This window comes from Falco cherrug, chromosome 1 (genome assembly GCF_023634085.1).
Source record: "Falco cherrug isolate bFalChe1 chromosome 1, bFalChe1.pri, whole genome shotgun sequence".
Lineage (NCBI taxonomy): Eukaryota > Metazoa > Chordata > Aves > Falconiformes > Falconidae > Falco > Falco cherrug.
The window spans coordinates 87,891,090-87,904,527 of NC_073697.1; the positions used below are offsets into that span (position 1 = coordinate 87,891,090).

Consider the following 13,438-nt stretch of genomic DNA (forward strand, 5'->3'; position numbering starts at 1 on the left):
CACCCAAAAGCCTCAGTAAAGGCTAAACACGAGATGTACAAAGCAGGGTCAGAAATGTGACAATGGCAAGATCAAGAAAACAAGACCAAAAGGTCGCTTCCAGCCCGTGTCCCTTGGTGCTGTGGCTGCCTCCCAGCTGCTTTGCTTCCCAGCGAAACAGATCCACAAACACAACCGAAGTGCAGCCGTAACAGCCTGCACCTCACAGTGCAAGGCCCAGTGTTGCTCAGCGAGCAGCACAAATGTACAACACCCTTCCCGTTGCACGTCTCATACATGCAAGCTTCGGAAGAGACCTGCCCCAATCCTTACCACACTTTGGAGAGACAATGATCACCTGCTCTCTCCAGTGACTTGACATGTGAAACAGGACTAGTAATGTGGTAATAAAACCATAGCTGAAGCTCGGGTGTGTTTCTCATTTTCTTTGTTTTTTAACCTGGATGACTAAGAGCTGACAATAGAGACACTGGGGAGCTGAACTCTGGTGCTTACTTCAGCCAAGTGTATCTGGCTGAACCTGATCCCTCGTTTCTGTTCAGCTCAACCAAGAAAGTGTGGATTTACTGTACCTCTGGTTACCTCCCCATAGCTCAGCGGAATCACGGCATTTGAAATGAGCAAACCCTGGCTGGCTGGTACTGCTTCCTTCCTTGCAGTAAGGTCAGTGCTGGGCGCAATACCAAGAGAAGAACTTCCCGCACAGTGGCAGCCAGCTGGAGCTGCAAGGGGAAAAGCCCGGTCCCCAGCCACGTCTCCCTCTGACCACCCACGGACGCACTACAGCGGAGCCAGCAGCCAGCATATCTGCCAAGGGTAAAGGCAAGAGATACAGGGGAAATTGTGGTGAGGGAACCCCTTCTTCTAACAGCCTTCTCTCAGAACAACAGCATGGCCCCTGCACCACAGCCAGCCTCGACCCATGGCTCCTCATCTTGGCTCTGAGACACCCAACTTGAGCTCCCATCCTAGCCATGTTCAGGTACTGCTACAGGGATACGTCACCATCTCTGCTAGCGCACCAGCATCAGCACCACACTTAAGGAGACCAAGTAGCCTCCTAAGCCTGGTGTCTGCCTTGCTCAAAGCCCTACACCACTCACCATCTTCGTTAGGACCCAACATGGATGCTATCTGCAGAGCAACTATGCATGGGATGGAGAGTGCTGAAGGGGGTGTAGAAGGCTGTGAGAGCCACTGAAGGAGGCAGGTGACTTTCAGGGTTATGAAAAGCTAAAATCCATTAATTAGATGAGAGACTTGGACTGAGGGAGTTCCTGAAGGCATCACAGCCCCCTCCACATGCTCCTGACCCTTGCAAGCCAGCTCCCCTCAAGCTGACACAAGCCAGGACAGCCAGTCACTGCACCGCACTTCCCTCACCAGCACCAGCTGTCAGGAAAGGGCCCCAGGAGCCCCTCTCCGCACTGCCTCCTCCACACACTGCCTTTGTTCCCACATACCTGGGAATATGCCCCCTGCACAGCAGAAGAGGCCACCAAGGAATGTGGCTGACCTCTGGGGCCCTGTTACAAACCAAAGCATCCCAGGCCAAGCAAAACATGTCTGTACTCTCCCTCGGCACACACTGCTGGTTCACCAGGTATCACAGCAACACATCATGTCCTCACATCCTCCACCACCCAGCCAAGGTGGCCAAGGCTCTCCCTGGGAGTTCAAGCCAAGGAACAAAGCACTGGTGGGTTCAAGTCCTGTTCCTATTGGGGGTAGAAACATTCAGTCATCCCTAGTACTGAGGTGCCTGCAGGGCTGTCTGTACCTCCAAGGCACAGTACACAGCACAGCCTCCATGGCTCCTGTCCTTCCCAATTCCTTCCTCCAAATCTCTCCAGTGGATGTGCTGTTTAAACCAATCCAGGTCTCGTGTGACTTCACCATTCAGCCTGGGATAAATGGGGCCTTGCTGGGTATATTCGAAAGAGCTAAAATTAAACACCATGGGACCACAGCAAATTTGAAGAACAGCCCCTATCCCAGGTCTGGAGCAAATCTCAGAAATGATGGAGCTTTTGCTGGGATGTCGGTGCCCCTGCCTCCACTTCTTCGGGGAGCGCCCCCTCCCCCCCCCCCAGGTTACAGCCTCCAGCAGAAGCTGCCCAGCTCCCTCCCGGGTGGCCCTTCCTCCAGCCATCCCCCTCCCGCCAGGCACGGCCACCACATCCGCATCTGCACGCACCAGCACAGCCCAGCCCCAGAGGACAGGCAGACCCTTCGCTTCCTTTCACTGCCAGAAAGCTGCATAAATTAAAAACACAAACAGTCCCCGGGGCATCTCCCGCATACATCTGCCACCTTGGGCCTGGGGCTGAGCATGGGAGTATCAGCAAAACCACTCACCCACCAACGTTTGCTGCAGCAGAAGGGAAACCGGCTAGTCCAGCCCAGCATTAACATGGGAACACAAACCAGGCTGTGTTTTGGCACACAGGCAGCGCTCTCTCCTGCCCTGAGCCCCCCCCAAGCACGCACACGCCATTCAGAGAGGGAATCACTGCATGAAGTAACCACACAAAAATATGCTGGCATCTCCCAGCTGTCCAACATGCCCGTTGCCCCTCTCCCCCAGGGGCTGCTCCCCTCCTTTCTGTCCCCACCATCTCTCCCTTACCAGCGTCTTTCCACTCCTCTGCTCCTCAGAGGTCTCATCTTGTGCTGCACACATCTTCTCGGGCACCATCCTCCCCCCCTCTGTCCCTGCTGCTCCCTGGCTCGCACAGTGCTATAAATACATCCCTGTACCTTCAGCTTGGCCGGGTGGCTTCGCTGTGCCTGCGTCCGGGGAGAAAGCAGCCGCTCCACTAACCGCTCCTGAATAATGATCGAATCCATAACCGCGGCCGGCAGGACGGACTGCCGCCGTGGGCCAAGAAAAAAAAAACCCAACCCATGTGTTCCCTCCCAGCTTCACTAAATCCATGCAGCAGCCCCCCCGCCTACGCATGCACACACACACACAGGGCTGGCTCAGCTCGCAGCAGCCTGGCGAGGCAAGGCGGAGAAGAGGCGAGGCGAGGAGAGGCGAGTGGGCTCCCACGGCAGCTGCCCGGGATTTCCTGCCTCCGCCTGTGCTGCAGGAGGAGCCTGCCAGCAAGGACAGGACAAAGCCACCGACAGGCCAGCGGCAATGTCTCTTGCCCTGCCAGTGTCCCGCAGAGAGGTTGCGCACGTACCGGATGCTGTCCTGGCCCTGAGTCCGAGTCCTTTGTCAGATGGGTTTTGTCAGCGGGACAATTTCTTAGATATCCTGCCTGACACAGCTGAGACAAAGGCTGGCTGCAAGGAATCTTGCTCTCAGCAAAAACCTTCTGCTTCTGGCTGTGTGTATGAAGGTTTAAAGAGTCCAAAAAGCTGCCCAAAATCAGGGTCCAAACTCAGCCCCCAGACCGCAGTCCTGGTTGACATGGATCTGCCTCCACGTGGTGCCGGTCCCTCTGTTGTCTAGTCCAGGCCCTATTGCAGCCTCACATCTGAATCCAATTTGAATAGCAGCTGATGTGTTCTGGGCCTTATAGCAACCATTTAATCTTCGAAGGCATTTCAAAATAAAGAGGCATCTGTGTGTGTTAAGCATGAGAACCAAGCTCAACAACAGCCTAGCGTGCACAGAAAAGTCATTCAAACCTCCAGTTTGGGTTCTGAACCTATGCACAAGACCCGCTTTCCAGCTTCTCTGTGCAATCACAGAAACTGAACAGCAATTTATCTGAAACAGACAAAAGCTGATCATTTCATATAATCACATGATTCCAGAAACTGGGGAGGTTAGTATCACAGCACTTATAATAAAGTCATATGAGATGGCAACACTGGTGGTGCTGGAGGAACCTGTCACTTGCCACACGGGTTCCTGAGCAGCTTTCTGCTTGTGCATGGGGAAGGATGCCGAACCACAGCCTCGTTCCTGCCTTGCTCCCAGCCAAAGCTCCCGCTGTTTCTCTGGGAACTGCAGGCAGTGGCTCCACAGAGCACCTGACCAGCAGGGCCTGTGCTGGTCACCCTCAGGCCAAACCCAGAGCCTTCACCATGCACTGCAAGTGGGGCTGACACCTGGTTCTGCTATGAGGCACCAATACTGCAAGGTCTCCAGTGAACTGAAGCCTGGGGGCAGCTGTGAGAGTCTTAGAAACACACCACAAGCTGAAAAAGAAGGAAAGAAGGAAAAAGAATGGTGGTTTACCCATGCTGCCAGCCTGCAAGCTGAGGGAAGATGACCTCACAAGTTGCAGGCACAAGGTCCTAAAAACTGAGAGTTGGGGATGTTCAGCCTGGAGAAGAGAAGGCTCTGAGCAGACCTTGTAGCGGCCTTCCAGTACCTAAAGGGGGCTTAAGGAAAGATGGGGACAGACTTTTTAGTAGGGCCTGTAGCAATAGGACAAGGGGTAATGGTTTTAAACTAAAAAGACAGTAAATTTAGATTAAGTATTAGGAGGAAGTTCTTTACTGTGAGGGTGGTGGGACACTGGCCCAGGCTGCCCAGAGCAGCTGTGGGTGCCCCATCCCTGGCCATGCTCAAGGCCATGCTGGACAGGGCTTGGAGCAACCTGGGCTGGTGGAAGGTGTCCCTGAACAGGGCAGGGGGGTGGGACTGGGTGATCTTTAAGGTCCCTTCCAACACAAACCATTCTGTGATCCTATGAAAAATAAATGGATGAGAACTGGGAAACACCCCCAGAGCAGGAAAACTCCTGCCACACAACAGCCATCATATAGCACGCATGAAGCCCTTTTCCAAACCACCCTGCTCTGCCAGCAGCATACTAAAATTACATCCATCCAGTTTTGCTCCCAATTATTTTCGCAAAGTCCTGGACTGAGGTCCAGGTGTAGCAGGAATTGCCACCTCTCAGAACACATCCCGGCTCAGTGGCTCTGCCCCTGCTTTGCAGCATTGCTCCATTCCTCAGGAAGCCGGTAAGCCTTCAACAGCCTCCCAACCCAGCAGTAGGCTTGTGACACTGCGCTTTTTTCTCCTAGATTCGTAATACCTAATCCTTGCTTTCCTGACTGGAGGACACCAACACCAGGGTCTGCAGTTTGCATATGACCAAAAGGCAATGAAGGTACCACACTGTCTGCACTGGGCAGCGAGAGCAACAGTTTGTGGCACACCAAAGATGCATTCAAACTTACTTGCGGTAACACAGAGGTCTTACCAGTCCTTCCACAGCATAAACCACAATAGTTGCAAGCAAACTCTCTCCAACCCCCACGTATCCTCACAGCTTGGTAAACCCTTGTCTGAGGACCACAGGCCACAAGGCCACCAACCACAAGCACCTTCCAAGGGCACATGGAGACATGCTGTGTCCCCACAAGCCCACTACACCAAATCAGAGCATTCCTCTGAGCTGGGATCACAGAAGAAATCAACAACGATATGGTTGCAACAAAACCACAGTGCTTTTATGGCCGCAGGAGCCATGCTGACAGTGCAGAGAGGAACAAGGAGCTACTGTCTCCTGAATGCCTTGAGCTCTCGCACATCACACATGCTCTCAGGATTGGCAGCCAGGGAGCAATTTCATCCAGAAGGCCACGTCTGGAAACACACAGAATAGATTAGGGAAAGAAACCCAGAAGGGTAGGTCTTGGCTACAAAGAACATCCTGAGGCTGAGTGGCCAATGCTATGGCTTTCGAAATGTGAAGGAGGGTTGACTGGTCCCAGATTCAGCCTCCTCTGCCTCTGCTAATGATGTATGACATCCTTGAGAGGAAAAATAGCACACAGGACATTCATCTGAGATGCGCTGTGCGGCAGAGCTCAGCATGGAAATGCACATCTTTGCCCTTTCAAGATCTAGAGCAAAACCAAAGCGTTTCTTCTAATGGCTTGTGGGCCACATGCACCTCTAACCTCCTCTCCAGGCAGGTGCCAGCAGCAGCAGCTCAGGGCTGAAGCTGGCAGCAGAATCCAGGTTTCCGACAAGCCCCAACCTGCTGAGCACTCAGCAAAGGAAACGCAGGCATAGGGTGCACCAAGCCCACCTCACCTCACGGACCAGCTCTTTGTCAAACTGTGACAGCAAAAGAGAAAGACAAAATAATCATCAATGAGCGCTGCCTGGCACAGCCAGGCTCCTTCGCATTGCTGCTGGGTTGAGCAGTTGCTCACTAGCAACGGGGCCAGGGCAGAGCCAAACCATGTGCCCACCCTTGTGCAACACCTCTCTCCTTTGGCTCACTGAAGCCAGCTGGGGGCAAGCACAGCCCCAAGGGCTGCTCTGGGCAGGGGACGCAGTATGTGTGGGTACAGCTGTGGCTGTGCACTAGCAGCAGCAGAGCAATGTCCTACTTTTCCCTTTGTAAGAAGGGATTTCTAGCCTGTGGTGCTGAAGATGGGCTCTGAGAAGAAAAGAAAAAAACGCATTATTTCATGGTTTTAGATGTAAACTCACAGAAGGCGGAATTCAGCACTGGGCAGCTGGCTGGAGCACAGGAACAATCCCTGAGAGCAGTACCTCAGCCTTGCAAGGGCAGGCAGGGGCAACCCTCCTCCACTGCACTCCACACCACCAGCCCAGGGAACAAGGAGCTGTGCTTGTTCCAACAGCACTAACCGAAGGCAGACACAGGGCTGTGCTATCGCACAGCCAGCAGAGCTGGAAGCCATACACCCATTTAAGAAGAACACCCAGTGCTCAGGACCCAGCTGCAGCAAGCGGCAGAGATCAACCACCCAGAGCCCAGCACAGTGGGTAAAGGTGGCTGGAAATGTGACAAGCAAGGAGCAGAAACCACACAAGGAAGAGTGAGGAGAGACCAGCACAGATCAGAGATGGGGGCAGGGAGAGGGAATTCAGTTCTCAGCTGAATTGACACTGTCCTGGCCAGGTTCCAGCCACAACCAGAACAGCCCCGCACACCTTCCTCCCAGCAGCCCCCAGCTCACACCAAAGCGGGGCTTTCACCTCAGCAGCCTCCATGCTCAGCCTGTTGGACGCTCTTAGCTGAGAGGCTCAGGCCTCCCGGTCTGCCCAGATGGATGCAGATCAGAGGTCACCACACTGATGCAGCTGTAACATCCGTCAGATGGGGGCACGAACACATTTTTTGGCCTCTTGGCAATATACTATCAATACTGGACGGTGATACGAGCTCACTCTAAGCCCCAGCCACCCAGCTTTTCTAGTCTGCTACTATGAGCAGCAAAGATAATGTGAATATAGGTAGATCCAGAGGTCCAGCCACGAAGAGCTCTCCCCTTACGTCACCCAGAGCATCCAGGGGAAGGAGAATAAGGGGAAGCATCATGGTACAGGGAGACAGGGCCCCAGCCAGCTCAGAGGAGAGGTCCCCCATCTACCAGGCAGTGGTTTCTGGCAGACATGCTGTCACCTAAGGACTGCAGTGCTCAGGCTCCATCCTTGATGAACAACCAGGAACACATCACAGAAGGAAAAATCTTCATCCTGATCCAGACAGACACTTTTGAGCAGCACAGAGCCAGGCAAAAGGGTCCCATCAGGAATGCACCCAGCCAGTCTGGCCTGTGCAGGGGACTGGTGAAGCTCTGTGCATCCATGGCTCGGCAGAGTCAGCACAGTCACATCATAGCAGCATTTATGGTTTTTCCGCTGAGGCAGATAAAGTTGTTTTCAGAATTCCCCACAGAAGGGGAATTTGGTTCCTGGCTGTTTTCTACCAGGGTGGGAAGGGCAGTTCCAGAGGAGCCATTTGCTCAAGCTGAATAGAGCAGCAGCAGGCAGTAAACCTATTCCCAGCTTGGACCAGGGCAATGGAGGCTGAGGAGCTGTCGATGTCTTCCCTGCAGGGGTGCACAGCCTTCTCAGCTCAGTTACCACCTTCTCCTCCTGCTGCCTTCTCTCCCACTATGCAGAAAGTCAGTGCTGACTTCAGGCAGATGAATCTCATGGGTATTTCATGGGTACTGCAAGGTTTGGACTCTGCTGCTCCATCACCGCCGAGCTGCACACTCACCCTGAGGCTCCTGCTGACCTGATCCAAGCCAAGATGCCTTGCTGATCTAAACTCTGATGATTAACCTCGAGCTTGCAAGCAAGGCTTTACGTAAGTGGTTACTGGGAGCATCAGAGCCCTGACACTTTAGCCAGGCTTCATCCTTTTGATGCAGAGGCAAAAGCAAGATACCAGACCAGAAATGCAGAAATCCCAAAGCACATTAATCTCCTGTACATACAGTGCATACACAACACAGTAACCACATCTCCTGTGTCTTGTCTTTTACCTAACCCACAGGTCAAGCATTAATTTCCACTCTAGGATCACTGCTGCTTTGTCACATAATCCCTCCAGAAATCTATCCAATTCCACTTTAAAGGTATTTGTGCTCTCTGCTTCCACTTGAAGCACCTCACACTTCCCAAGAGGCACTGTGTGACTCACACAATGTCTCCACTTCCAGCTTTGAAAAAGGACACATGACTTCAAATTGCCTCTCGCCTGTTTAAACTTGTGACTCCCCCTGGAGCGAGTTCACGGCTCTTGTCACACCCGGCTCCTCTGCTCACAATTTAGGATAATGTGCAAAAAGTAATGAATTGGGCAGATGCGGAGCTGGCTGGAACTCTTCCACCAAAGGCTCGGCTGCCCTCCTCTCCGCAGAAGCACAGGAGGAACCACTTCCAGCCAGACCTTCCCTGGTGCCGTACCGACAAGTTCCACGCGAGGGAGAAGCCAGCCCGCAGATGAGTGGGTCTCACAGGGGATGGGAGCTCCCACGCAGCTTCCCCTGGCCAGGGCCAGACAGAAATCAATTTGCAGATCAAACCTGCAGCTTTGATGCTTCCACCTCACACAGGGTCGCAGTCACTGGCACCTCCGATTGTGAACGCATTCAAAACCTTAACAAAGGACAAAGGTTTCCAAATTTAGCCTGTTCAGAGAGGAGAAACCAGGCGTGCAGGAAGGTCTGCAGCAGTCTCTCGGCTCATCCGTCCCCCTGCTTCATCCTCCAGCTCTGCAGAACAAATCAGGCTTAAATAGATTGCCTGCCTCTCATCTCAAAGCCACAGCTGGGAAAACCAGAGAGAGGCAGAGCAGATCCCTGCCAGCCCCGGGAAGCTAGGAAGAGGAATACCTGGGAGACAAACAGGTACACATTGCTCCACGGCACAGAAGCTGGCTGGGCTGTGAGCTGTTTGGTGAGAGAGGGTGGAAAATAATGGTGATTTATTCTTCAAAATGGAAAGGCGCTGCTTCTCCAGCTCACAGGTTCTCCATCCAAATGACAAGAGCATCAGCAGTTTTGGAAGCTCTTGATGCATATTAACATGCATGAACTGGAAAAGGCTGGGGCCAGAATCCTACAGAAGGTCCACTTTAAAGTTACAGGTAGTGGTCCCAATCCTGCGATCCTTACTCACCGAGTAGTCCCTTTGAAATAGAGACGACTGCTCACGTGAGTAAGGGATGCAGGATCAGGCCTGTCTACCAAAGAGGCTGAATCCTGAACCGGAGAGGACATCATGGCCCCCGAGTATCATGAGACACACCCACACACGGTCCAGCAGAGGCTAGTCCAAGGGCATCACCAGGAAAGGCACTCCAGGCTAGGGCACCACTCCTGCAAACAGCGCACCAAGCACAGACCATGGAGAGCAAGGCAGTGGACAAATAAGGCTGGAAAAGGGATGCTCCACCCAAGCAGGGATGCTCCTGGTTCATCCCCAGTACACGCGTCTCACATACTCCCAGCTCTGCAAGGAGCTCTTTGTTAATGCTGCTGTCCTCCCAGCAGGCTCCTGAAAACAATACTGGGAGAACAAAAGCCAACTGTCTTGGGACAGCTCCCAACCTCTGTGTGAGTCTTCCAGCTACAATTAACATAACTTTAGGGAGTAGCTGATGCCCACAAGAGAGTAGAATAAGCCCACTTTTAGATAATTTTTAATTCCATTAGTTAAAGGGGAAAAAGGCAGCTCTCTAAAGCAACCTTCAGCCCTCGGAGGCACCAGGGAGAGGAAAGCCAGCCTCAGCCGGTGTGACAGATAACCCCAAAAAGCTCTGCAGACTGCACCCTTCCAGGCCAGACAGACTGCTGCTTTCCATGGCAAGGAGGTAGATGTACCTCCTCCTTCCTAGGTGGTCTCCTGCAGGTCTCCATCCAGCGCTTAGACCCCCAGGCTCCAGTCTCCCACCTTTCCTGCCCCGCTGTCAGCTTGCCCCCATGCAGTCGCGTTGCAGTAACACCAAGCACAGTCCTTGTGCACGCTCGCTGAGATGGCAGAGGTACACGGGGATCTCCACCTTCACCCCTGGACTTGCACCACAGCCCACTTGACTGAGATGAGGCTGCTGAGGGGGTGCCAGGCATTTACCCTCTTCCCTTTACACATGCACAACTCTGCCCTTGCTCCACCTCGACTGAGACATGACACAGCCGTACCTGGCTGCAAAGTGCTGCCCCTTGGAGCCTAGCACAGGGCAGCGTCCCTGGCAAGTGCAGCCATGTGGCTTCCAGTCTCACCCAGCTGCTCGTGATGTATGCTCAACTATCTGCCACCCAAGAAGGGACCCCCGGGAGCCCATTTCCCAGCCCTGCCATACGACCAGGCTCTGGAAACCTCACTGCCCACATCAGTCTGCTCAGGGCTGGGCCCTGCATCTTTGCAGATGGATAATTAGACTCCCCTTCCATTTCCTCCTTCTTCCTGATGGTTTCTCTGGCTGGCAGTTCCCCCACAGCCATGCACAATCCAGCAGCATTAGTCAGAAGGAAATTCTGCTCCCCTCCTCACATGGCTGTTGCTTTTGGTTCAATATAAACAGCAGAGTGAACTGCGCAACAGTTGGAGTACTTCGTTTCAGAAGCATTTGTCCTTTTCAGTCTGGCAAACAGGGTTTTCCCTCACACACCTGCACCCTGCCCCTTTTCCCCAAGTGACACAGAAAATATGCATGATTAAAGTGAATGGGATGTTGCTGGCAATTGGAAGCAATTAGCTAATCAGCAGGAATAAGCAATCAGCTGGACTGCGATTGCAGCACACCTCCATTTATGGGCAGTGGTGCAAAACACTCCTTTCAGGTAGGGCCTAAAAAACCACACCTGATCATCAGCAATGGTGTGAGATGCTCTCAGAAAAAGATCCTAACACTTTCCTGCAGGAAACCTGAGGAAGAGATGGAGTAATGATTAAATTGGGGTAAATCAACACAGAGCTGCCTCTCAAAGCTCCCAGAGAAGGGAAGAAGCATGTGCCCAGATGAAGTATCCACAAAGATACTCACTGAGCGTACAAGATGTTGGTCCTCCCCTGCCACTAAACAGGGGCTTTCTGGGAAGCAGTACTGGTACCAAAAGCCCTGATGACTGCAAAAGCATCCCCAGGACCTGCACAGAAACACAGACACATTACCTCCACCTGACAGAGGACAGCAAAGGAGTCACCCTGCTGGGATCACACAGATCACCCCTCACAGGAGATGTACAGACTGAGGTTTGCAGAGATAATCCATCAATTCTGACTTCTTGTACCGTGTGATATACCGTGTTCTCCACGGGCAATATCCCAAGCCCACACGGAGCACTGTGAGTCCCACAGCCCTCCAGCAAACCATCGTGACTTCCAGCAGCTCCACATCACTGCCTGGGATGTGTAATTTCTACTCCCCACTGGGCTGCAAAACCCAAACTGCCGCTTGCCCCATGGAGGGAGCTTTGAAAAGACTTCTGGAAGATTTCAGGAGCTTGCTGCTGACTCTCTCCCCCCAAATTCGTGCCAGCCCATTGCTGGCTGCCCACCAAGTCCCGGATGGAGTGTTACCCAGCTGTGCTGCTGGCAGGCTTGCAGGCCACGAGGCCTGAGACACTGCAGTCATTGAGCTGTCGGTGCCTCTTCCACCATTTGTGGCCTGGCCAGGCTTCCCTGGGGCCCGGCACACCGCACACACCAGGGTCTGCGCAGGACCAGCGCTGCAGCTGCATGGCAGCAGTGTGACATGGTGTTCCCAAAGGGCATCACAGCTCCGGCTGACCCAAAGAGGTCCCCAGCACAGCTGTGTTGTGGGCCACCGACACAGCTGTGGGACCAACCAGGCAGATAGAAAGCAGAGCAATTTGCTGCACAAAAGAAAAGGTAAAGCTGCAGGGCAGCAAACAGCTGTGCTCATCCCATATTTCAAAGACTGTCGAAATTTTGATAGCCCAAGGCTTGCGCAGCTCAGGCCAACGGAGACAGGCTGGGGACCAGGCTGTTCCCCAGTTCCCTGTGGCTGTGTGGCCATCCAGCATTCACACCAGCTCCTTGTACCCTGCCAGCACAGACGCCCAGGCCATAGCTGGGTAGGAAGCCATCAGAATAATCAAAAAGGGAATCAAGGGATGCTCTCCAACACCTTGCTCTCCTCCATCTACTTGCTCCAGCAAACAACAAGCCTGGTTACACCTGCACTGCACAGCTCACCACTTCGCTGTGCCCTGCAGTGTTGACTGGACATTCACATTTTGTTAAATGCTGTGACAATGGGAGAAAACTTCAAGTCAGTGAGTATATAAAACAAACTATGCTGTCAAAGGGAACATAAAGTTTCTTCCAAGCTTAAGAGTAATAGTCAGTAACTGCTGAGTGTTGCTTCTCCTTATCAGAGATGCTGAACAGTAAGGAGAAAATGAGAAGTTAGTCTGAGTTTTCAGCGAAACAGAGAAAAAGACCTTCTTGAATGGAGAAGTATCTGGCTCAAAGTCCTAGCAGGGAATGTGCTGGATACCAGAGAGCTACCCTTCCATAACGCAGGTGTGATATGCAAACTCTGGAACTCACAGCAGGGATAACCATAGAGATTATTTACCAAGACTGATGGACACTGACGCATCCTGATGACTCTGTGGTACTCAGATGAACACCCTGCCTGAGGCTGCTACAGGAAACACTGCAGCTTGCTGGGCTGGGAGGTCGGCTCAGCAATCGCAACAGAGAGGCGATAACAGGCAGAGCACAGAGCCGTGAGCCAGCATGCCCCGGCAGCGCAGCAGCCTCCGTCTGCTTCGGTCCAGCCCCAAACTTCGTTAGCAGTTTTGCAGCAGTGAGAGATTCCTACTAACCACTGAGATGCTGCCATCTGTTTCCACTTACATGCTGGCTTGCAGAAGCAGCTACAGAGCAAAGGACTCCAGAGAGTCTTTGCTCTCCTGAGTGCACAGGGACTGAACAGCCAGCTGGTTGGGATAGACACAGTCTGGATTTGCCCTCCCCAGAGTGACCTAGTACCTCCCTTCTGTACAAAGTACACACCTAGGAGGCACCGCAGCCCTCCCACTTCGGTTTTGCAATCAAGCTCCATCATACACCCACCCACAGGCCACTTCCCTGCGGGCACAGAGAACTTGCTCCAGCAGACAGCACAACCACACTGACCTACTGCTCTGCATGCCGCCGCAGCAAAGGAAGGGTTCTCAGCTGTTCCCACATCTCTTTGTCCAGCCTCTACAAACC

General features: G+C 53.1%; 1 protein-coding gene across 6 annotated transcripts in view; it reads right to left on the reverse strand.

The window, feature by feature from the left end:
* Nucleotides 1–13,438, reverse strand: part of SEPTIN5 (septin 5) — a 49,508-nt gene that overhangs the window by 13,528 nt on the left and 22,542 nt on the right. Inside the window, exon 1 of one of the 6 annotated variants that reach the window (XM_027814084.2) lies at nt 2,761–3,710. The exons of 3 other annotated variants lie outside the window; for them this stretch is intronic. In XM_027814084.2, the coding sequence (XP_027669885.1) occupies nt 2,761–2,850 (90 nt within the window). In that variant the 5' untranslated portion in view covers nt 2,851–3,710. 2 more of the 6 variants (XM_027814085.2, XM_014285021.3) reach the window with 2 other exon arrangements.